The sequence below is a fragment of the Ambystoma mexicanum genome, chromosome 9, assembly GCF_040938575.1.
Source record: "Ambystoma mexicanum isolate Mex_15411 chromosome 9, UKY_AmexF1_1, whole genome shotgun sequence".
NCBI classification, from domain to species: Eukaryota; Metazoa; Chordata; class Amphibia; order Caudata; family Ambystomatidae; genus Ambystoma; species Ambystoma mexicanum.
This window is the reverse complement of record NC_090931.1, coordinates 611,968,737-611,992,804: the sequence shown is the minus strand read 5'-3', so window position 1 is coordinate 611,992,804 and position 24,068 is coordinate 611,968,737. Positions and strand designations below refer to the sequence as shown.

Below are 24,068 nucleotides of genomic sequence, written 5' to 3'. Positions count from 1 at the left end.
TATGTGTCTTCTTTTTTCAATATTGTGTTCATTACTAATGAAAGTCCTATGTTTCAGGGAGTCGATGGAGCATTAGTCCAAGAAGAAGGGGGAGCATGCAGTTACGGGTCGGCGCAACAGCTTGCAGAAGTGTGCACTGCAGTTACATCGTCCCTTGATGTTCTTATGCATTTCGAGGTATGGATACTGACAGTTCGATCAAGCGAAATCATATGACGTGATTACATCCGCTATACTTCCTTCTTTATTAACGCAAGTACTATGTTTCAGGGAGATGACGGAGCTTCTTCTACAAGAACATCACCCCTAGTAGTTGATGCAGATCTCTGGGTGGTGACACTTCCAACGATCGAGCAAATCGAATCATATTTACATATCCATTATTTATTTTAGACAACTGATCATTTGTGCAGGTCTATTTAGATGAGCCGTTGACGCCTGCACAAAGTTTATGTTCTTTTTAACAAAATAGAAAACTATACTAATGCAATTACTGTGTTTCAGGGAGTTACTGAAGCATCATCTTCAATAATATCATCAATGGAAGTCTATGAGGAGCCCCAGGTATGGATCTTGACAGTTCCTTCTAACTAGATCAACAATGCGTGAATAATTGTCGTTTGAATGTTCTACACAAAGCGTTCATTCGTGTTTTGCTATTGAGATGTACGTGTGTATTGGTCCCCAAGTACATTTTGTGTTTTCGATATTATTATACATACTAATGAAAGTTCTATGTTTCAGGGAGTCGATGGAGCGTCAGTGCGTGATGGATGTGCTTATCATGAAAATATAGTCGTTGCAGCGCAAGAGGAAGTGGAGACATGCACACACGAGTCGGAGCAACAGCGTCCTGATGTTGAAGTTCGAGGCAAGAAAGTTTCAAAGAAAAGAAAGCAAAAGAAGGTTAGTGTCCTGGTCACTATATTATGTTGTTTTTCACTGTTAATAGTTCAATACTGTAAGTTGTGTTTAAACTGAACATCCCTTTTCCAATCTGTCCTCTAGTTGCGAGTGGGTGTACGAACTAGATCTACACAGACAGTGAAGCGAACGAGAGATGTTGCTTGTCAAACCTTTTGGCAGGGACTTGAGACTGGAGATGCATCGTGCCAATGGGAAGAATATGAAGTGATTGACAACGGAGCTATACCACCACCAGCCATTGATAGTGAACGTCCTCCTGGTAGTTCGGATGCAGTCAGAGATCAATTCACAGAATCCACACCCGCAAAAACTAAGACCGCGAGAAAGTTGAAGAAATTGTTTTATTCACCCATCGCCGGAGAAGGAACAGATGTTGCAATGGAAGAGAATGAAGTGGACGACAATGAAACACCATCACTGAACATAGCGGAAGACGATATCAGAGATTCTACCTTTCATGTGAGTGACATGTCCTCAACGTTACAGGCCGAACCAGCTGGGATGCAGAGTGACAGTATAAGGAAAGAGGCCAAATTCATTGTATTCGATAGTTGTTTGATTGATATTATTATTCGGATGAAATGTGGGCATTCGGTTGGTGGGGAAGTATGTGGGGAGCCATTGACTAATGTGACTCGTGCAATTCGAGGCACTAACCTTAAAATACATGCCACCTGTACAAAATATCATCCTTTCTCATGGTCTGCACAACCCATGCTGGGGCAACTGCCAACAGGCAATCTACTTTGTGCAGCGGCTGCACTTTTTAGTGGTTCAAGTTTTAAAAAGTTAGAGTCTTTCTTTCAGTTTGTGGGAATCCATTTCATTGCGAAAACTCAGTTCTACAAATACCAAACCGATTATCTATTTCCAGCCATTAGCGAAGCTTGGAGAATGGAAAAAATGTCTATTGATAGTACATTCGCGCGCAAACGGTTCAGGCTAGCCGGTGATGGACAGTGCGACAGCCCAGGATTTTCAGCCAAGTACTGCACCTACCACTTTCAGGACATGGAAAGTAAGAAAATTGTGAGTTCGGTGGTCGTGCAGGTGTCACAAAGTACATCCTCAGTGGCCATGGAGAAAGTTGGCTTTGTAGCATCATTGCAAGAACTACAATCGCGGGGCATGGTGATCGACCTGATAGCCACGGACAGACACGTTTCAATTGCCAAGACAATGAGAGAAGAGTACAAAAATATAAATCACCAATTTGACGTTTGGCATCTTGCAAAAACAATCAATAAAAAAATGTCGGCTGCAGGTAAAAAAAAAAAAGATATGCAAGGTATTTCACAGTGGTCCAAGTCAATCAGCAACCATCTTTGGTGGAGCTCAAAAACATGTGGAGGGTCGTTGGAAATTCTACTGGAAAAATGGCGGTCAGTAATGCTACACTGTACCAACGTTCACCGTTGGAACACAAACCAACATTTCCACAATTGTGAACATGGCCATTTGTCCACAGAGGAGGCACGGAAGAAGAAGTGGTTGATTCCTTCATCACCCACTCACAAAGCCATTGAAAAGATTGTATTTGATAAAACTATAACAAGAGATTTGAGGGGACACACGGAATTCTGCCACACAGGAGATTTGGAGGTGTTCCACAATATGTGCCTAAAGTACAGGCCAAAACGATTGCATTTTGGCATGGAGGGCATGATAAATCGGACTCTTCTAGCGGTCTTGGCACATAACCATAATGTTGGCCGTCAACAAAGTAGGACGACCGGAACTTTAGGGACGCTTCGCTACAATAAGGCCTTCACTAAAAGAAGTAAACAATGGATTATCAAACCAGTGTTTGAGGATATGCAATATGACTTTATTGAGAGACTTATTGATGTCCTAGATAGGCACATACATGGAGTTGTGAACGAACATGTGCAGGGGACAACTGCATTGCCACCCAACATTGCCTCTGTTCCATGTCCACCTAAAGAAGAGCTCATTGAGAAATACACATCACGGTTTAAATGATTGTAATTTGATTGTCTGTTCTCTCGAGTCTCCTCATGTCGCAGGCCCATTGAATATGTGTATCTATGTAATGTGTAAATAAAAGTGATTGCTCAGTGTACATGCAATGTGTCTCTCCACCGTTGCCCCTCCCTTCACCGTGCAGTAGTGCGAACCACCCGGGTGTCACCTGTGACTTTGCTCTCGAGTCTCCTCATGTCGCAGGCCCATTGAATATGTGTAGCTATGTATTGTGTAAATAAAAGTGATTGCTCAGTGTACATGCAATGTGTCTCTCCAACCTTGTTCATTTGCGCATTGAATTAAACCAAACAGTAATATAAATCATTTTTCAAAATATATAGAACGTCTCCGTATTTATGGTTCTCTGGGGCTGCAAATACACGCACACAAAATGCAAAGATGGAGTGTAAATTTCAAGTCCTGTGAGATGGCCTTACACTGAATGTAGCTAACTAGGAATGTGTGCTCGTTCAAAGTGAAGGTCAGCTGCTTTGATTTTTTGCTCGGGTGCCGGAATGGCCCACGACTCAGTATAAGGTTCTATTGTTATTTGACCTTGACAGGCCGGGACCATCCCGAAAGACTTCTTTTTGGGTGTGTGGTGCAATAACGTAAACTATAATGAATATAATTTCAGAAACGAAAGCCATTTAATGTTCGTTCATTAGAAGAAATAACGGCATAGAAGGAGTGGTATTTCGGGGCTGCCCTACGCACAGACACAATGGAAAATGCAAATATAATGTAAGTAACTCTTTAGATGAGTTTATACCGCAATTTAATTACTTCTATGTGGCATATTGTTTTGTACCGCGCACTATCTTGAGGAGAACCATCTCCTTTTACGGAAGCACCTCAAAACCTTCCTCTTTGCTTCTGCTTTCTCTCTCCCTCTCCCCTGCTACAACTGGTCCACTGTCTGCGACCTCGGTCCTGGGCCCTTCCACTCTCCACCGCCTCCCTGTCAACCCCTGCACTGGGGGACTGTCTCAGTATCCTACAGCCCCCCCCTTGACGTATAATACCCAGTTGCACTGTCCTAGCTATGAAATAATTTCCCGACCTAATATATAAAATGAATAATTTTAATAAAGATCTGATGGTGAGACTAATTTCATTTTTTATGTTTTTCAAACAGGTACATCATCCATTATTGTATGTGTCACGAGTACCAGACACCGGCGGATGGCTTCTACAACCGCCAGTTGCTTCTCCGCGTGAACAACGTTACCACTCTGACCATTTTATGGGACGATCGCCAAGTACAAGTATGCCCTTACGCGGTACTAACGGCTAGATGCAACATACAGACCGTTGTGGTGGCCTAGTGCCTCGTTGTTGGAACAGCCATGCGATTATCAGTGCGACCGAAGAGCTTATTTTATCGTAAACCAACACCCTGTATACTGCACACGAACATCGCGTGCCTCAAGACGAACTATTTTGGATCGAGAGCAAAGAAAAATGCAAATCGCAGAATATTCTCAAAACATTTGATGTCAAATAAATGTACTTTGCCAAATGTACAATCTTGCCGTTTGCTTTTAAACCACAGTTTCATATTCCGAATTGTGGCGCTGTATTGTGAGATGATCTAAGACCCTGTGTACAGCAAAGGAACATCGCGTGCCTCAAAACGAACTTTTTGGAACGTGAGCAAATAAAAATGCAAATCGCTGAATATTCTCAAAACATTTGATGTCAAATAAATGTACTTTACCAAATTTACAATCTTGCGGTTTAATTTAAAAGTACAGTTTCATATTCCCAATTGTGGCGCGCTGTGTTGTGAGCTGATCTGTGTTGGTTTCCGGGTTCTGTGTGTAGTCGCGTAGAAGACGCCTGGGCGCGTTTGCCTACGCAGCTCAGTCACGTCACGGATAGAGGCGGGGAATATGAATGTTTTGATAAAGTCTGTTTCAGGGGCGGGGGATTTGATTTAGTGCCGCAAAAGCAGGTGAGCCAGGGCGATGGGGGGAAATGATAGGATTATCAGAAAATGGCGGCTGATTTCGAGTGTGTTAATGGACGAAAAGTCGGGTAAGGTCCATAGGAAAGTTTTCTACGATCTACCGAGTTATGCTTAAAAACACATGGCCGAACCGTAGGGACAATAAAAAAAAAAATCCCGGAACTATCCTTTAACCCCAAGGGTGCCGATGTTACTGAACCTTTGCAAATTGGAGGCGTTAAAGGACCTTTAACTCAAAAAGAGCGTGAACGAAGACGGCAAATGCAATTATGCCTTTATTGTGGGGCTTTTGGACACTTTTTACGAGATTGCCCTATAAAACCGTCTAAGAAGGCGGTAGGAGTCGCTGATAAGAACCTGATGGAATCTGATTCGGGAAACGACCATGCCCGACAAGCGTAGGGGTCTGCTTGCCGAGCTTAAAAACTAACTCTGACCTCGCATTTCATCATGCCAATGGTCCTCGTAAATCCGAAGCAGCCTGGGCGGTTACATGCCATTAAGGCATACATCGATAGTGGGGCTATAGGAAACTATGTGGACCGTGAATTGGCTTCCAGGATCAACCTCCCTCTTTGCCCTAAAACCAGTAAGGATGTCATCACCACAGTGGATGGAACCGAAATCGCCTCTGGGCCGGTAACACACTCCACTACTGAAGTGACATTGTTGGGTCAAGACGGACATCGGGAGGCAATTGTGTTTGATGTAATCAAGGCTCTGCAATTTCAAGTAATTCTAGAAATCCCTTGGTTGGAAACACATAATCCTCGAATTGACTGGCGAGCAAAGAGGATAACCTTTCCAGATTGTGCACAAACCTGTAATGCAAGAAATCCAAATATTGGCCTAGCTACAGTAACCCCTGTCATTTTGCAAATACCGCCAGAATACCAAGAATTTCAAGACGTCTTCCAAAAGGAACAGGCCAACTCTCTACCGCCTCACAGGTCGTACGATTCCCAGATCGATCTATTGCCCGGTGCACAACCCCCTTGAAGCAGGATCTATGCCCTTACCGAACCCAAGAATCTTCATTTACGACAATATCTAGATCAGTACCTAGCCAATGGTTTTATTCGCCCGTCAAAGTCTCCTGCATCCTCGGCTTTATTCTTCGTGCCTAAAAAAGAAGGCGACCTCAGAACTTGTATTGACTACCGCGCATTGAACCAGATAACTGTTAAAAACCGATACCTTTTGCCCCTGATCCCTGAACTCCTTGACCAGGTGAAGGATGCCTGCATATACACCAAGTTAGATCTCCGGGGGGCCTACCATCTGGTGCGAATAAGGGAAGGCGATGAATGGAAACTGCCTTCCGCACCAAATATGGGCTATTCGAGTACCAGGTGATGCCTTTCGGATTGTGCAATGCACCGGCTGCCTTCCAATACTTCATGAACGATGTCTTTCGGGAACTCATCGACGTCTGTGTTGTCGTATATATCGATGACATTCTTGTGTACTCCTCTTCGGAATCTGATCATAGAAAACATGTCAAGGCAGTTCTCGAGAAATTGCGCCAACACAAACTATTTGCTAAACTTGAAAAATGTGTTTTCCGTGCCACAGAAGTCGAGTTTCTTGGTTTCATCCTGACACCTAAAGGAGTCCGCATGGACTCACGAAAAGTGGATGCTATCCTCAAATGGCCATCGCCTAGCTCTGTGAAAGGTGTTCAAAGCATGCTTGGCTTTGCCAATTTTTATCGCAGGTTTATCCCAGAATTTTCTCGTGTGGTTCAACCCATCACTGCGCTCTTAAGGAAAAATAAACGTTTCGAATGGTCTGAAGAAGCCGAGCAGGCCTTTCAGGAACTAAAAGCTAAATTTACCTCTGCACCTGTATTGAAGCACCCGCGCCCAGATCTCCCTTATGTCGTCGAAACTGACGCATCCAGCCTAGCCATGGGAGCTGTCCTGTCTCAAAGAGATCCCGAAACTAACCAACTGCATCCCGTTGCATTTTGGTCCAGAAAATTCTCGGCACCCGAGGTTAACTACGCAATCACTGACAAAGAACTGTTAGCCATTAAATCTGCCTTTAAAGCCTGGCGGCATTATCTACTTGGCGCTAGACATACCATCACGGTGATCACCGACCACCGGAACTGACAGTATTTAAAGACTGCCAAGGCTCAGTCATCTCGACAGCTCCATTGGGCTTTGTTTTTTGCGGAATTCGATTTTGTAATCACCTACCGTCCTGGGTGTACGAATGGCAAAGCGGACGCTCTATCCCTTATAGGAATGGGAGAAACTGATACTAACTCAGAACCTGTACCGATAATTCCCGAACAGAGAATTTTGGGCATGACTTCTTTACAAACGCTTGAAGACATTCAAGCTAGAGTTAAACAACTCCTGGACCCTACAGATTTACAGGATTGGGTACAAAAGGGATCTGACTTTACTATAAATAATGATTTACCTTATTTCCAAGGGCGCTTATTTCTGCCACACAAGTAATTACAAGAGCTCATTATTTCTCGTTATCATGATACACTAATAGAGGGGCACCCCGGTATTGCCAAGACGGAAGAAAAGGTGAAACAACAATTCTGGTGGCCTTCTTGGCGAAAAGATGTTAAATCATGTGTGATGTCCTGTGGTGTTTGCGCCCAAAATAAAGGCCAAAAGAAAAGACCAGCCGGTCTCCTTCAACCTTTAGACATTCCACCAGCACCTTGGCACACCCTGTCATTGGATTTTATTACGGACTTACCTCCTTGTTCAGGATATAACACTATTCCTGTTATTGTGGATTTATTTTCCAAAATGGCCTACTTCATTCCATTGAAAGGTTTACCTTCAGCTTCAGTTCTAGCCAAAGAATTCCTTGAAAATATTGTTTGTTTACATGGATTCCCGTCTGTACTAATCTCAGACCGGGGAAGCCAATTCATTTCCCACTTTTGGCGTAGATGTTGTCAATTGGCACAAATCGATGTAAGATTATCGACTAGTCACCACCCTCAGACCGATGGTCAAACAGAGAGGACGAATCAGACCCTTGAGCAATATTTACGGTGTATGTTGCAGCAATCTGAAAGTAACTGGAAAGACATTCTTTGGATAGCCGAATATGCTTATAATAATTTGGTACACTCTGGAACTGGGCAAAGTCCTTTTTATACTTTATATGGGCATCACCCTCGAACCTCAGACCTCGACTCGCCTCAAGGCCTCGGAATGCCCGCAGTGGACCATCTGCATTCTACAATTACCCAAGCCTTCAAAGAAGCAACTACACATTTACTACAAGCCAAGAGAAAATACAAGAAGAATGCTGACCTGCATCGGAGTGAAGCACCTCAGTACCAGATTGGGGACCAAGTATGACTGGCTACCAGGCACTTATCGCTCAAGGGACCTCGAACTTTTAATCCAAAATATCTGGGGCCTTACTCCATTACGGCCATAATCAATCCAGCGGCCTTTAAACTTGATTTACCAGCTAACATGCGAATTCACCCTGTTTTTCATGTGTCACTTTTGAAACCAGTGCAACCTGGAACCAGACTAATCAAGCCTCCAGAACCCATTCAAATAGATGGAGAACCTGAATTCGAGGTGAAGAACATTTTAGATTCAAAGATGTTAAGGTCAAAACTTTTCTATCTAATCGATTGGAAGGGATACAGGCCTCAGGAGAGGTCGTGGGAACCCAGTGACCATGTACATGCACCTCGATTAATTAAGAAATTCCACCGGATCTTCCCAAACAAACCAAAACCCCTGGAGGGAACAATCTTGGGAGGGGCCTTGGGGGAGAGTGCCGTCATGATGCGTACTCCCGGGAAGCCAGTTCAGGCCCAGCGTCCCCGAAAGCAGACATGTCCCCAGGGAGGGACCCAGCAACCCCTTATAGGGGCTCTTTGGACATTGTCCTGGCGCCTTTGGCGCCAGGCTCATAGAAGGCATCAGTCCTGGCACCATAGGTGCCAGGCTCATTATGGGAGTACTTGGATGGACTTACCTGATGCAGACCATGCTGCCGGATCCAGACCTCCTTGAGGTCTGAAAGGGACTATTTTACCACTCGGGCGTGGCTGAGGAAGAATACTTACCTGGAACTACTTTGGAGGCTATTTAAACCACGCCCAGACAACAGCTCACGCTTCGCGTTGTTCTGCATCTAGCAGCTGGATGCTCACCGTGTCTGCTCCTGCATCCTGGCTCCAGCCACGCCCGTCTGCAACCTGGAACACCTGAAAAGGAAGGAAAGGAGAGAAAGGTGAATAACTGAACTTTACCTACCTCCATCCGGAGTCCGGAACCATCACTACGACGATCCTGAGAAAAGACATTTTTAGAAGCGCATCGCTCGCTGCAGCGCCGCGTTCCACTCACCTTCACGAGGCGCCCTCGGGCTCTTCAGCGATCATTGGCACCATCCGCCGCCTTTCAGCGCCTAAGGAGAAAAAGAGACAAAACAAAGGTGAGCGAAGGAACAGATTGAGGAAGGCCTGATTCTTCCACCTTAAGACTTACCCGATTATTGTTGGGACAATCTTTCCTCACCTCGGGTCGGCGCCGCTTCTTTGGCACTTCCGTACCCCGGCCCCTAAGGGGAAAAAGACACACGCATTAGTGGGTGAAAGCAAGATCACTAAGGGAACCATCCATCAAAAAGTCTCACCAGAGTTTACCTTCGGCGAATCCATTCCTCTACGCGGATTCTTCATCCTGCATCTGAAATAGAGAAAAGGACAACGGACAATTAAGGCTTGAACTTTTGCAACTGAATACTTACGGCCTCATATCGGAAAAGTCAAGCGGAGTTGAATACTCACCAAACCCGAGATCCAGTGAAGTAACTGGAAATCAACGCGCCCCTGCATCGGAAGCAGGATGAAGAGCTTGTCCTTTCAGACTCTAAGGTGAGACTCTACGGGGAATCGCAGAGGGGGTTCGAGGAGTGCGAGTGGGGGAAGGGGGGAATCCGACACATTATCCAGCAGACAGTTAATCCCCTTTTCCATCTACAGAAGGATTCTTCTACGGGCCAGACAGGCAAGGTTTGGGGGTCCGGTCCAGTCCATCTTCTGAGTCCTGCGCATTACCTTAGAAGAGGTCATAGCAGTCCAGAACAGGTCGGCGCCTCCGTGAGAATCAGGTGAGCGTTACAATCGCAGACTGTGGCTTTCACCAGATGGGCAATGGTGACCCTCCACCACCAGGGTTGGGCTCAAGGCCACTAACATCTGCACAGATGTGCAGACCAAAGTTATCGACATGCTGTTTGGTGGCAACAACCTGTTCAGGAAGGCGGTCGGTGAAACTCTACAAGTCACCAAGACTGACAGACAGCATGCGCTCTAGGCACCCTTCAACAAAGGAGGCCAGCCTTTCACTCCTCAAAAGGGAGTGTCTCCAGGTTGTCCAAAGGCTATAGCACCCCCTATCGTCAGCCTTCCTGCTCCACCACCCAGGAGGCTTATAGGGGTTGCTCGCAGGCCTATGGCAGTGGCAGCCAGAGTCGTCATCCCCCAGCCAGGCCACAGATGCAGAAGCGGGCCTGAACCATCCCAGGATCTGTGCCCAGACTCCAGAGCCACAGTGGGAGGCCAGTTATTGCAATTTGTCAACCAGTGGCAAAAGATCTCCACAGACAATGGGGGCTCAATGTCCTTCAGCAGGGATATGCTCTAGAATTCCAGGACCAATGCCCGTGCATTCCTCCCGTTTCACGACAACTGCATGTGGCACAGCTGCTCCAGGAGGTTCAAGTCATGCTAAGGGGCGATAGAACCAGTCCCTCAGCACCTCTGGGGCTCCAGAGTGTACTACGGATACTTTCTGGTAAGGAAAAAGTCAGGAGCGTGGAGACCCATTCTAGACTTTCGACAACTCAACAAGTTCCTCAAATCCCAAAAGTTCAGGATTGTCATGTTGCAGCACATGCTCGGCAAACTACAGGAAGGAGATTTCCTGGCTACACTAGACTTGGAGGATGTGTACTTCCACATCGCCATTCATTGAAAATGTCAGGATTTCCTGCGTTTCGTTGTTCAAGGGAGCCATTTCCAGTTCAAGGCCACACCCTTCGGCGACAAAATCGGCCCCAAGGGTATTCACCAAGTGCTTGGCCCTGGTGGCAGTGCATCTGTGCCGCAGGAGAATCCACATACACCCTTACCTGGACAATTGGCTCATCCAATCCTGCTCTCACACGTTGGCAATCCGGCACACCACAGAGACCATCCAGACACGGATTTCTCTGGGGCTTTCCATGGACATTCAGAAGTCCTGCGTAGTGCTATCTCAGAACACACAATTTCTAGGTGCCTGCCTCATCACAATCTCGTGTCTAGAGACTCCCTCAGAAGAGAGGGTGAAGATCATCCTGGGTAACATCCAATGGCTGGCGGCAGCCTGTGTTGCTACGTCTGGTCTATCAAGTCCCTGCTGGGGATGATTTCCTCAAGCCTTCATCTGGTTCCCTTTTGCAGGCTGCAGATGAGACCCTTTCAGGAGTTTCTGTACGCCAGCGGTTCAACGAGTGGGGTCACCCTCAAATTGAGCACATCATGGTGTTTTAGCCTGATTGTGGCAATGTGGATAGTGGCCAAGGCCAAAGGTCATGGCCACCAGGATCAGATGTATCAATAGTGAGGGGTGGAGAGACTTAGTGGTCTTTTATAGTAACTGTTGCAGAGCGGACAGTGCCAGGGCTGAAGGCCATGATAAGTGGGGCAAGTAGAAGATATAGCATACCACAACGCTGTAAATTCACTGAAAAAAACCTTGAGAGAGAGAACAGCTTATTGCAACAAAACCTTTGAAATTTGGCAGGCACATGTAAAGGGATGACAATCTTAACTCCGAGACCCCCCGCCCCCTGTTGCTCAGTCCATGATCAACAAGGAGAATAAAAATGACAATGAGTGACATCTACATGGCTGGCTGAGGGATAACATTGTTGTCGCTTCCCACACTCACTGAATTGCATAGGTTTTGTTGCGATCAGTTTCATCTCAAAGTTTTTCCATTGACTATATAAACAAAATTAGCTCCCGAGCGTTCTACTTTAAGAAAAACCACGTGGCCGCTGCTCTGCGACAGGGAAGAGGCTCTAGCAGCAACAAACAGCAATGCTGTGCCCCCTCCCTTGTGGTTAATGCTACTTTTGTTTACAAAGCAAAAAGCAAGCAGGAGCTGGCACCCATGTCCCTGTGCAATTGTCTGCACTGCAACGCACATTTCCGCTCATTAAATGCGCACATCCCAATTTGCCAGTTAGGCTCTGGGAATAGTACACTTCTTAATGGCAACCAGTGTGGACCAGAAAGTAAGGATTTGCCTCAGGTGGTGATAAATGTAAAGTGGAAGTGGGCCAGAAGTGCAGAGCAATGTACGTTAACCACTCTGCCACCGCACTCTCATTGGAGCCCAGTGGGCAGGCAGGACTGCAGAGAGTTAGCATGATCTCCCATCTAAGGGCTCCGCAGCACGCTTCCCAAATAGGTGCAGCCAATCTGGGTGTCAAGGGACCGTCACAGAGCATGGATACCCCGGCGCACGGAATGGGAATTAGTGGGGGACCTTTAGCAAAAAAAAAGAGCTGCAAGTAAAGCATCAATGTAATGAAACGCACCGTAACATCAAAGATCATTGAGCTAAAGCATAATATACACACAGACTTAAGTGTTGTGCCCCAATAGCCATAAACAGGGAGAGAGAGTGAAGAGACGATGTCTAGGTGAGCAAGCAAGTTCATGGGACATTGGTTAAATTAATGTTGCAGTAGTGCAAATTTACATTAACCTACAGAAAGGAGCCATGTTTACTGCAAAGAACAAATTACTTACCAACTGGTAACGTGGATGTTCCTAAAACGTATTCCTCATCTTTGATATATTCACGTCCAGCTTCGGAAAACAAAATTCTCGGCACTGTGCGTTGTGTCGATGTCCCTCGAAGGCCTCTGTCGAGGGTGACGTCATCAGGTGTACGAGTAGCACATGCGCGCCCGTTGGCCTCAGTTCTGTTTTTCCCCCCTCCTGTTCGTGTTGATTGGCAGTGTAGGCAGACAGTAGACAGCACTGTGAGAGCTGAAGTTGTAACAGCATAGGAAATTCTACGGATGGGAGGGTGATGAGGAATTCGTTGGAACATCCAATTGAAAGAATGTTACCAGTTGGTAAGTAACTTGTTCTTCGAATGGATTGTGTCCTCCAACGGATTCCTCATCTGTGAAATACTCCCAAAGCAGTATTGTAGAATTTGGAGGAGGGAGTAGAATTTGAAATTGTTGGCATTTATAAGGCCGAATACAGTACTGCCTTACCAAAGGCAACATCCTGAGAGTGGGAAGCATCTAGACAGTAGTAATACTTTGTAAATGTATGCATTGAAGACCAAGTTGCTGCATCACAAATTGATTTCAAGGGCTGCCAAAGAGGCTATACCTCTGGTGGAATGAGCCCTCAAGCCTTCTGGAGGGTCCTTGCCTGCCAATTTGTAACATTCCAAGATGCCAAGTATAATCCACCTTGATAAGGTCTGTTTTGAAACAGCTTGACCCAAATTTCTTCCGGTATACCCAATAAAGAGTTGGTCATCCATTCTGAGCCTGGAGAACCTAGAAATATAAAAGCTCAAAGCTCTTGTAGGGTACAACCTATGTAGCCTTTCCTTCTCTTTACCAGGATGCAGCGGGGTGGGGGGTGAAGAACGCCGGCAGAACAATTTTCTGATTCAGATGGAAATCAGATACAACTTTAGGTGGGAAAGAGGGTCTTACCCTCAACACAACCTTGTCTTGTGGAACACAGTGTAGGACGGCCTGGAAGAAAGTACCTGCAACTCGCAGAACTAAGTACAGATGTTAATGCAACCAATAATACAGTTTTAAAGGTTAACAACCTCAATGGGCATGTGTGCAAGGGTTCGAATGAAGCACGCATCAAAAACTTTTGAACCAAATTAAGGTCCCAAACTGGGACTTGAAAAGAAGAAGGTGGGAACTCATTTGTGAGCCCTTTTAAGAATTGAATCACCATGGGAATTTTAAAATAGGAGCATTCTTCCGAAGAGCGCTTGAAGATGGAAAGCGCTGCCAGGTAACCTTTAATGGTCCCAACATGGAGATCTTTATGTGCCAAATTTAACATAGAAAAAAGGATGAACATTCTTTTCCCTGCACCAGTCACAAGACATGTTCCAACGGCAACGGAACAGAGACTTTGTTGCTGGCCTTCTTGCCTAAAGCAACACCTCCATGACGTCATCCGCAAGGTCCCAATCCTTCTATCTCAGCCTTTCAGAAACCAAGCATGAAGGCTGAGGGGGTTGACCTCTGGATGGAGAACCTGTCCCTCCCGCTGTGACGGAAGATTCTCTCTCTGCGGAAGAAAAATCGGAGGACAGATGGACATGTCTAGAAGGTCCGGGTACCACGTTCTCCTGGCCCAATTCGGGGGAATTAGGATCATGCGGCTTCCGAACCATCTCAACCTCCTGACTACTTGAGGAATTACGGGGATCTGAGGGAACGCGTATAGTAGTGGGAAGTCCCAATCCACCACTAACGAGTCTCCTAGAGCTCCTCTCAGAGGAAATTCCATTGAGCAGTACAGTTCGCACTTGCGGTTGACACCGGTCACAAACCGATACACTTGAGGGGTTCCCCAAAGGGCCAAGATCTCTTGAAGGACTTCCTGAGCTAGTTCCCACTCGTGGGACACTACACCGTGCCTGCTCAGAGCGTCCGCCGTCGTGTTTTCCGTCCTGAATTGCCCAATACCAGAGCTGCATTGCCTCTCTACACAGTGGCAGTGACCCTACACCACCTCTTTTGTTGAGGTAATGCATGGTCACTGTGTTGTCCATCATTATCAGGACATTCTTTCCCCATACAGAGGGCAGGAAGGCCTTCAGTGCTAGTCCGATTGCCCTCAGCTCCAAAAGGTTGATGTGTAGTTTGGACTCTGATGTAGACCAATAACCGCTGACTGTCAGATCGTTGGCGTGGGCTAACCAGCCCGTGAGTGAGGCGTCCGTCACTACTGTAATCTCCGGCCATGGTTGCCAAAAATGTTCTCATTTCAGAATATTGTCCTCACTAGCCCACCACAAGAGATCCTGAGCGACCCTGCTTGGAACCTGGAGCAGGTCCGTCATCCTTCCTGTGAATTGAGACCATTGCGTTCTCAGAGCCCATTGAAGGGATCTCATTCACAGGCGGGCTTCTGGCACCAGAAAAATGCAGTATGCCATGAGGCAGAGCAAACTCAAGAAATATTAGGCCGTAAGATTTTGGCCACTTTTAAATTTGAAAACCATCTGTAGAATGTCTTGAGCCCTCACCCTGGGTGGCAAGCTCTTTCCCCAAGGATGTGTCTAGTACAGCTCTGATATTGGCGTTGCTGGGAAGGTGTCAACTGTGACTTCTTGAAATTGAGGGAAAAGTCCAGTCTGAAGGGAGTGGCAGGTGACTAAGATGATCCAGGGCTTGTTCGGGAGAACGTGCTCTGATCAGCCAATAAGAAAATAAGCATCCTGAAGATCCAATGACACCAACCAATCCTGTAACTGGAGGGCCTGAAGGATCTGAGAAAGTGTGACCATCTTGAACTTGTCCTTCCTGAGAAACCTGTTCAAGTATCTCAAGTCCAAGATGGGTCTTAGTCCCCTGTCCTTTTTGGGAATCAAAACATATGGGGAATACCAACCCTTGTTCCTCTCCGCTACAGGCACTGGTTCTATAGCACCTTTCTCTAGCAGGATTAATATTTCCTGCACAAGGAGCGAATCTGTAATCCTCAGGACTATTGTGAGGCTGCATTGTAAATGGAAGGCAGTAACCATGGGCTATTGTCTCCGGAGCCCAAGCATCTCAAGTAATGGCTCGCCATTCATCGAGATGCTGAGAGAGTCTGCCCCCACCAGTGATTCGTGATGCAAGCTCTCAAAGCGGTTTTGGACTGGTTGCTGCAGCTGCCGATGGCAAGAAAGCTGGAGATGGCTTTGCACTTTTTCCTCGTCCACCACAAGGGTTTCTTCTTTGTCCTCTTTGACTGGCCATTCCTCTCGCCTTTCCATATGAGGAATAGTAACGATAGGATCATCCCTTCCAAGATTGTCCTGATGAACGAAATGTCTGAGGTTGCCCAACAGCGGCCCCTAAAGATTTGGTAGCCGCCTTTGATGTTTCCAACATCTCAAAGCTCTCGTCAGCCTTGTTGGATGGGACCCGTCAAATGGCATGTTCTGAAGACAGGACTGAACATCTGGTGCCAAACCAGACTTCCACAACCAGGCAAACCTGCACATAATCGTGCTAGTAGCCATGGACCTGCTGACGCTATCTGCAGTGTCCAATCCAGACTGAAGGGATTCTTGCATGGCTTCCTTTCTTACGATAGCTAGGAAACCCTCCCTTTCCTCACCTTCTGGTAAGTGCTCCGCCACCATGGAGATGCACTCCCACAGAGTACGAAAACTTGGCTAAGGCACGAGTGGAGTTGGCCAACTTTAAGGCCATACTGCTAGCTGTAAATACCTTGCGCGCCCATCCATCCACACGCTTGTCGTCCCTATCCGGAGGGATGGTAGGGTACACAACCTTGTAAGATGTAGCTGTGGCTGCCTGGACCACCAGACTCTCAGGAGTGGGGTGTTTTGGACAGATAGCTGGGGTCGCTAATGGAAGGGCAGTATTTTATAGTGAGGGATTTATCCACAGCGACTCCCAATTCTTGGCCACCCTATTTTGTAAGGCCACATGAAAGGGTAAAACTGGGTCTGTAGGTGGCCCTTGGTCTAGAATGTCTAAGATCATCCTGAATAAACTGGGCTGGTGGTTTGGCCCAGCCTAAATACTCCACCACTTTTAACATTAGGTGTCAATAAGAAGAGTCAGCGTGTTCGCCTGGCTCTGGTTTGCCAAACTCTGTCTTTGGCGATGTATCTACACAACTGGCATTGTGCGGTGTGTCAGTAAGGTCTTTCATTCTACTTTCTTCAGAGATTAAACACTCCTCTTACTCCGATCTTTCCTCATCTTCAAATATTGAAGACAAAGATTTAAAATACTCCTTCCTGGGTTAAGAAGTGAAAGTTTGTTCAGGAGGTGGCAGTTTTGTGGAAGGCTTTGGCTTAGCAGCTTTTTCTTTTGCTGCAACATGCTCAGAGGGCTGAGCTGAAACCTTAGAAATCTTTGGCGCCAATGGTTTTGGTGTAAATGGCGCTGAGGCCTCGACAACCACCTTCAAAGATTTCACCTTCGGAGTATGAGGAGCCTTGGACGGCGTCGAAGACCTCGAGCGCTCGTCACGAGCCGAGTGACTTGAGTGACTCTTTCATCGGAGACCTCGAAGGCTCTCAATGGGTTTTTCTTCGATCATCCGGCCTCGAGGGCGCGCGAGTGTCAAAACGGGAACCCTCTCGGACGGCTTCCGTAGAAGGCACGAAAGAGGCTTGGCCTTCTCAAACACGTCAAGCATTTTTAGGCGAAATGCCTCCCACTCTGCAGAAGAATGCTTGGTGGGACACCTACATTTCCTGGGGGATTCGTCTGACGACGATGAAGAAGGCGACTGCTGGTGTAGCTTCTTTGATTGCAGGGGCCACTTCAGGATCGCAACATCTTTTCCTCACTTTTGCGTCAAGGAGAATGAACTCCAGACTCGACGGTCGAGGATCAGTCGGTTTTGATTTTACGACCTACCTGTAATTTCACCTTCCTCTCTTGCAGGGCTTTACCCCTCATTGCCTGATATTTCGAGCAGGCCTCTGTGTGGTGGCCTTCTCCCAAACACCACAGGCACGATCGATGCAGGTCTGTGATCGACATTTTTAAACTGCATTCCTTGCACTTCTTGAAACCAGAGCGAGGGGGTAGTCAGGGTTGATGAAGACATCAATGATTTTCTGTGGAACAACGAACTACGTATTAGAATATACTAACGAGGCGCGCTGAGTCTCCGAAGCAACACGTTCTGCAGAAAAACAGAAATGAGGCCAACAGGCGCCACGCGTGCTTCTTGTACACCCGATGACGTCACCCTTTACGGAGGCCTTCGAGGGACATCGACTCGACGCCATCGACACACGGCGCCCTCTGCCGAGAACATCTTTTCCGAACCAGCCGAAGCTGGGCGTGAATTTATCAAAGATGAGGAATACGTTGGAGGACACAATCCATTCAAAATGTAGTTTCTACTCTTAAATAGGATTTGCAGCTCAACGTTTCAGTAAAGAAAGTGAAGCACAATACTCCCCTTTCTGACTTGCTAAAGGATATACCCTTCTCTCTCATAGTTAATAAGGTTCAAATGTTCCTCAAACTCTGTATTCTGAATTAGCACGTGGGTTCTTATGTACGCATGGATTTTCAGATTCTTTAATATCATCAATGCTAGTCTTTCTTCACTTTGTTAAAGAAAACAGATATCAGTTTTGTTTCATAGCATCTGAACATTTTGGAGCCAGTATTGCCTGAGTGATTGGTGATTTTATGTAGTACTTCATGCCGGGCTCCTCTAGCTTCAAGTGCTCGACTCTGGATCAAACCCATGTCACACTGAATTGTCCTGTAGCCAAGGCGAGTGTGTTGACCCTGCAATCTCCTCCCAGTACATCTAATCTGTTTTCCTTGCAATCAACCTGAAAAATATGCACGGCCTCAAATTGGAAAGGATTTAGTCATTATTGTAGATGTGGTGATCTTGCATTGCATCACTGAACACTATTTTGCTTTTATGATTTTTCTTCTATGGTGACCTGTTAGGGTGGAACCCGTCATCTCTCTGGTTCAAGGTGTGAGATACCATCCGAAGTCTATGTAGACCAGTTTTCTTTAAGCATTCCCTAGTTCACCTAGTCCATGGACGAGCAGTCATTGCCAAGTCTTAGAAGGGGAGCAGGGTAGGCACTACTACAGAGAACACAGTATCACTTCAAATGGATGTCTACACAAAGGTCATTATGAAAATAAGCTTTATATTTCATAATAAGTAGAGGACCCAATGTATTTTACGGATAAGTAATGCATTTAAGTACGTTCTTGCACAGTGTTTCTGGGCTTGATTCTACCAGTTCAGATCAACCTTGAAGTCAAATGTTTGGCAGTGTGCACCCCACAGGACTTCAATATCTGCAAGATGTAAATGATTGGCTTCTAAGTGGTTAAGCAGAAGCATGAGACTTGAGGGTAATAATTAGTATAGGTTACAATGTTACAGATAGGATTTTGCATCAGAATATCTGAAGTGTCTTTCTGAAAGCAAAAGTGCTGAAATCACATGGTTTAGTTATCTTCTGCCATTTTTTACCACTGACATTTGACTCCTCACAAGGTGGGATGTTAGTATTAGGGATTCTGGTGAAGCAGCGGCAACTTTGGTCTCGACAAAAAGGGTCTTCAATCAAGGTGGTTTACTATGGAGCAACTAGTGATTTTGCACTGTCCAAGAGAAGTCGAACTGCTGGAGGTGGGGTATTGTGCAGCTGTCCGATTTGCTAAAAGCACAAGTCTAAGGCAGATGAAGCAGGCCAATATCCAGTAGAGGCTGGGCAGTCAAGATATGGGCTCTTCAATGTCCTGATGTTACTTTGCAGCAGTTTGTTCAACTTGGCTGGTCTTTGCTCTTGGTCTTGTGTAGCAACCACAGGCCTCTGGCTATGCTGTTAAGTGTCCTCTGTGTTTGGGGCTTCCAACTCTATGTCGAGTCATCACAGGAATGAGACGCAAGGTTTCCTGAGAGGGTGAGCTGGAGGGGTTTTGGTCACTTAAGACCTTTTGACTCAACTGTGCCCATTGGTTTGAGGGAAGGAATTCCATGTTCCGCAGTTCCCCTTGAAGTAGTTGGTTGTCTGGATATACGGGCAGAACTTCGCTTTCAGAACAGGTCTTGGAAGAGTGCAGGGACCAGCATTGGATTCTCGCAATGCTTCCTGTTGGGGTTATCTTCTGTACTTCAATACTAATCTTTAGGTTCAGTAAGGTGTGGATGGGGACCTTCACAACTATCAGAAACTTGGGGGTGGGGGATGAGTGGGTATCTCAGCTCCAACCACAGGGTTGCAACCATTCAAACTTTCAGTGGCCATCCAATCACTGGGGGAGCGCAGAAGCTGTTATTTTTGAGTTTTCTCACTGGCTCTTTTTCCAGGTGTGGATTCAGGGTTGTATACAGACATCATTCACAAACCGGCAAGATCTGGCATGGACAACTGTAGCCCCACTCTCTAAAACAGACAGTAGCCATTACCATAGATGCCAACATCTGTAGCCCATTCACCCTTTTGTATGACACGTCTAGCTGTTGGTGTTTGTACTGCATTAACACAGGATTTAGGGCACTCCTGGGAAACCAAAATCTATACCCCACTATAGTAATTCACAAAGGCTGCCAGACCAATCAGTGGAGCCCAAACAGCCAGACGTGCAAGAACAATCACGTGTCTAATGAGTGGCAAAGGGTGTCTTGAAAGGCAAATCGGGATTTGTATCACTGGCAAGGACCCATGGAAAAAGGTCAGTAAACAAGTCAAAAAGTGACAACACAAAAGGGGCTTTGAGCCAGAGGCAGTTTAGGACACCATTTTTGTTTTTTTCTACTCACTACCTTCTTGGCAGGCTTCAAATTGTGTAGAGAAGAACTGCTGAACATAGCGTCTATGTAGAATGCATCGTGTGGTTCAGATCAATGGCTAGGTTGTCAAACTAGGTAGGCCTAAAATCTCATATGCCATCCACAGTCGAGACATGCGTTTGCTCTAAATGTCTCCAGAGCAAGCCTGCCTAAGTGGCCACTACTTTAGTGCTCTGCCGCGTTACTAAAAGCCTAAAACATTGGCAACTTCTTTGAAATCAGACACAACCATGCTATGAAACCATGAGGAGTGATCTGGACAGAATACTTTATCAATTCTCAGATGAGCAAACAAAGTCAGTAGCAATAGTCTGTTCTGTTACTGTGAACTCCTGTTATATATACTTCTGTTGAATAGTGGAGTGAGTGTGGTGTACTGATTTGTGGATTTACCATTTAATGTTAGAACCCACATTACAAAACAGTAAAAGTACACTTATGATTGCATTTAGTTGCACTGGTTTAATGTATCTGGCTATGTGACTTCTTTACCAACACAAAGTCACTTCCTATTCACTGCATCCTGCAGGAGCAATTTTCTTTTTCTTTAGAACTGGCCGCTTGTTAGCCTAATGTGGCATGCCAGTATGACTGCCCGTGCAGTTACACAACCCCAGGAACACCAGTGCAAACAAAAATACATTTTACAATTGTGCAGATGCATCAAGCAAATCCAGTTTTCCTGCATATACCAAGGTGGTTGCAGTGATTCGAGACTCAATACATTAAAGCTCAGAAAAAATGTACATATATATATATTTTATATACCTCAATTCCAGTGTAAGGCTGCCCAAGTCCAGATACACAAGTTCACATTAAGAAAACAAAAAAGGGTAGGCCAAAAGGTGAGAAGGTGACCAGTATTTGGGAAATGTGCACAGGACTTAGGACAATGAGATGGAATGCAAAAGTGTCCTTTCTTTGTAATGGTCAATCTGGACTCTCACCTCCACAAACATCTGGGATGTCATCACATGCCATGCATACCTTAAAGTCCAAATCTGAAAGGAGTGGTAAAAATCATAGTAAAAAAAAAAAACAAAAAAAAAACCAGGTCTGATGTCTAAGGTCTGGAACATTTACCCATCTTCCACTAAAAAGTCTCCTGTAGATTATACTACCATGTGGCATAGTTTTGCCCCAGAAACAGCAAGGCATTTTCCAGAGTTGCACATCATACTGGTACAGAAATGTACATCACATAGATGCACAACAGGATCCTTAAAAGTATCTGAAATGAACAAAGCTTGCAACAAGGTGGGACAACCAAAAATTGTGTAGAGTTGGTAGTGCGCTCAATAGTATTTCCAATCCCTGTTGCAGAACAACCAAGTGACATTTGAAGAGGGTCTGGAGAGGTGATGGAGGAAGGATTAGTTCTTAGGTGAAAGTGTGCTAAGAGGGCAACCCTTTGTTCATGTCCAGGAATCAAGGGTTCCTGTTTCAGAGGTCCTTTGAGATGAAAAGTGGGTTTCAACCTATCATAAGGCATTGACTATTAGTTTGTGTGTTTCTCGCAAAACCCATCAAGGCAAGTGAAGAAACACCCCATCGGGCACCAACATGCGCTATGGTAGCACCAAAGCCCTCCAGCAGAGCAGGCTGCGGAAACCTTAAATGAGACAGATGACAAGAGGCAGACAAACATACATGTACTGGTCATCTTGGCAGATCACTCTGGATCAGGCTGTGTGCACAAATTTGGATGCCAGATGCTAAATGCATTTCTGCAAGGTAGGACTTGTGGGCAGGAGAAGATAGGTCAAACTAAAGGTTCACTCCTTGGTTCTCCCAAGTTAACAGGGGCATAGGTTAGAACCAGGATCCACAAGGCAAGGTTTGTGTTGATGTGCTGGTAGGTGGGCGTCAGTATTGTTATCGTCCATGCAAAACCATTCCCGTTGAATGTCCAATCATGTGGTGGATTTTTAAGGACACTTTAGTCCTGGGCCGACCACTCACTTTATGCAGATTTGGTTGGAAGGGCCATCAGAGAATTTGTTTGGCAAAGTGATAAGTCTTGCAGAACAGACGAGCAACAGAAACAGGCCAACCCCTCCTTCCTTCTCTACCACTGCCACTATGTTGACCTGTACAAAACAATTTGGCATTCACGTCTATAGTTCCTCTGCAGTATTAGTCCTCTGGCAGTTTGGGCACAAAAAGTTTATGGCACACACTGCTTTTAGCATTCATCCTTGGCCCACATTTTGTGACATGGGAAGGACGTGCTGAGTGGTTGTCTCTGACGCACAGACTTGTGTAAGCAGTTAAGAGATTTGTCCTGTGAGAGAGTGGGCCCAGGGTATGGCTGCCCAGCAACTCCTGCCGCTGTGCTGTGGGGAACACCACACTGAGTAAGTCACTGCTTTTTCTCACGGGTCGTGATGGTGACCAACTGTTTAGCAGCCTTGGCAATGTCGTAAGCACACTGGATGACTTGCTGTGTCAAGAGCTGGTAGTCCACAGGTGCCCCAGGCTCCGGAGGGATCGTCTTCCGGCACTCGCTCTGCAGGCGGAAGGCGCTGGCATTCAGTAGCCGTAGGGAGCTGCGCACTGTCTCTAGGGCAGGTTTCTGTAACAAAAAGTAAAGCAAGGTTGGTGGAAAGAAGCAATAGGGAAAACATGTTTCAATACAAGTAAAGTCTTTGGCGGGAACTATGAACACTGCATTAAAGTAGAGGCTAAAATACACTTATCCTGTAGTATTGTGCAGCAAGTTTCTCCCTAAAACAAGAAATTTAGTTTCAGAGGCTTATGGATCTGCTTAGATCACATGCTCTGCATTGTCCGACATCTAGTGGTAGTCTCGGAGTATTACAAGATTTGTTTCTGAAACTCGAAAAAGGACGTTGACTGGGCGCGTTAGTAATAATATCCCTAGTGTGACGTCTACTGTACCCATGGTCCTTCACGCATCGAGTTCCCTCAGATTGTCTCTTTCCGCCATCGTGGTAGGTCGCAAGTTGCAGAGTTCCTTTCAGGCTGAAGCCTTTGATTATCTAAAGTTTATTCATTGATTGTCTTTCTATCCTTTACCATTTGCCTGTTGCCGCTGCATCATTTACAGCTCGATGTCCCTTGGCGGACGGCTCCATCGTCAACTCCGGACTGACTCGACGACCAGACACTGCAGCCTTCATGGGCCTCATCCCATACAGTAGGGAGAGCGGGGAGGGAGGAGGTTTCATATATTTGCATCCCTTTAGAGAATGCCTATTCTGCCACCCTATTTTCCTTTTTCGTCGCCAAACGGCCCTTTCCATTTACTATGGAAAATACCTCTTATAAATGTTGTCCTTCCTGCAATAGGAAGTTACCTTGGAAGGATACGCACCGAGTGTGCAACTACTGTCTTCCTAGGGACCACCCAGAAAGGATCTGCAAGTCTAGCAGACTTTTCAGCCCTAAAACCCTAAAAGACCGCTGGAACAAGCGCTGGGCTGTCCAAGCCATGCAGGCCCAAGCCTCCATCAACGTGATGGGGAATCCAGCGAGGGCATTATTGGCGTCCTTAGTGACGTCGAAGTCGACCAAGCTTCCTCGGAACCCCATGGGCGGGTCCCCACCTCCACT

At 46.1% G+C, this 24,068-nt stretch overlaps 1 protein-coding gene across 11 annotated transcripts in view; it reads right to left on the bottom strand.

Moving 5' to 3' along the window:
• Positions 1-21,236: 21,236 nt before the first annotated feature.
• The window catches only part of GIT1 (GIT ArfGAP 1), a 583,248-nt gene continuing 580,416 nt past the window's right edge, over positions 21,237-24,068 (bottom strand). For all 11 annotated transcript variants that reach the window (XM_069615265.1, XM_069615266.1, XM_069615270.1 and 8 more), the window contains one exon: positions 21,237-23,067. In XM_069615265.1, coding sequence (XP_069471366.1) covers positions 22,855-23,067 — 213 coding nt within the window. In that variant the 3' untranslated portion in view covers positions 21,237-22,854. The remainder of the gene's footprint in view (positions 23,068-24,068) is intronic.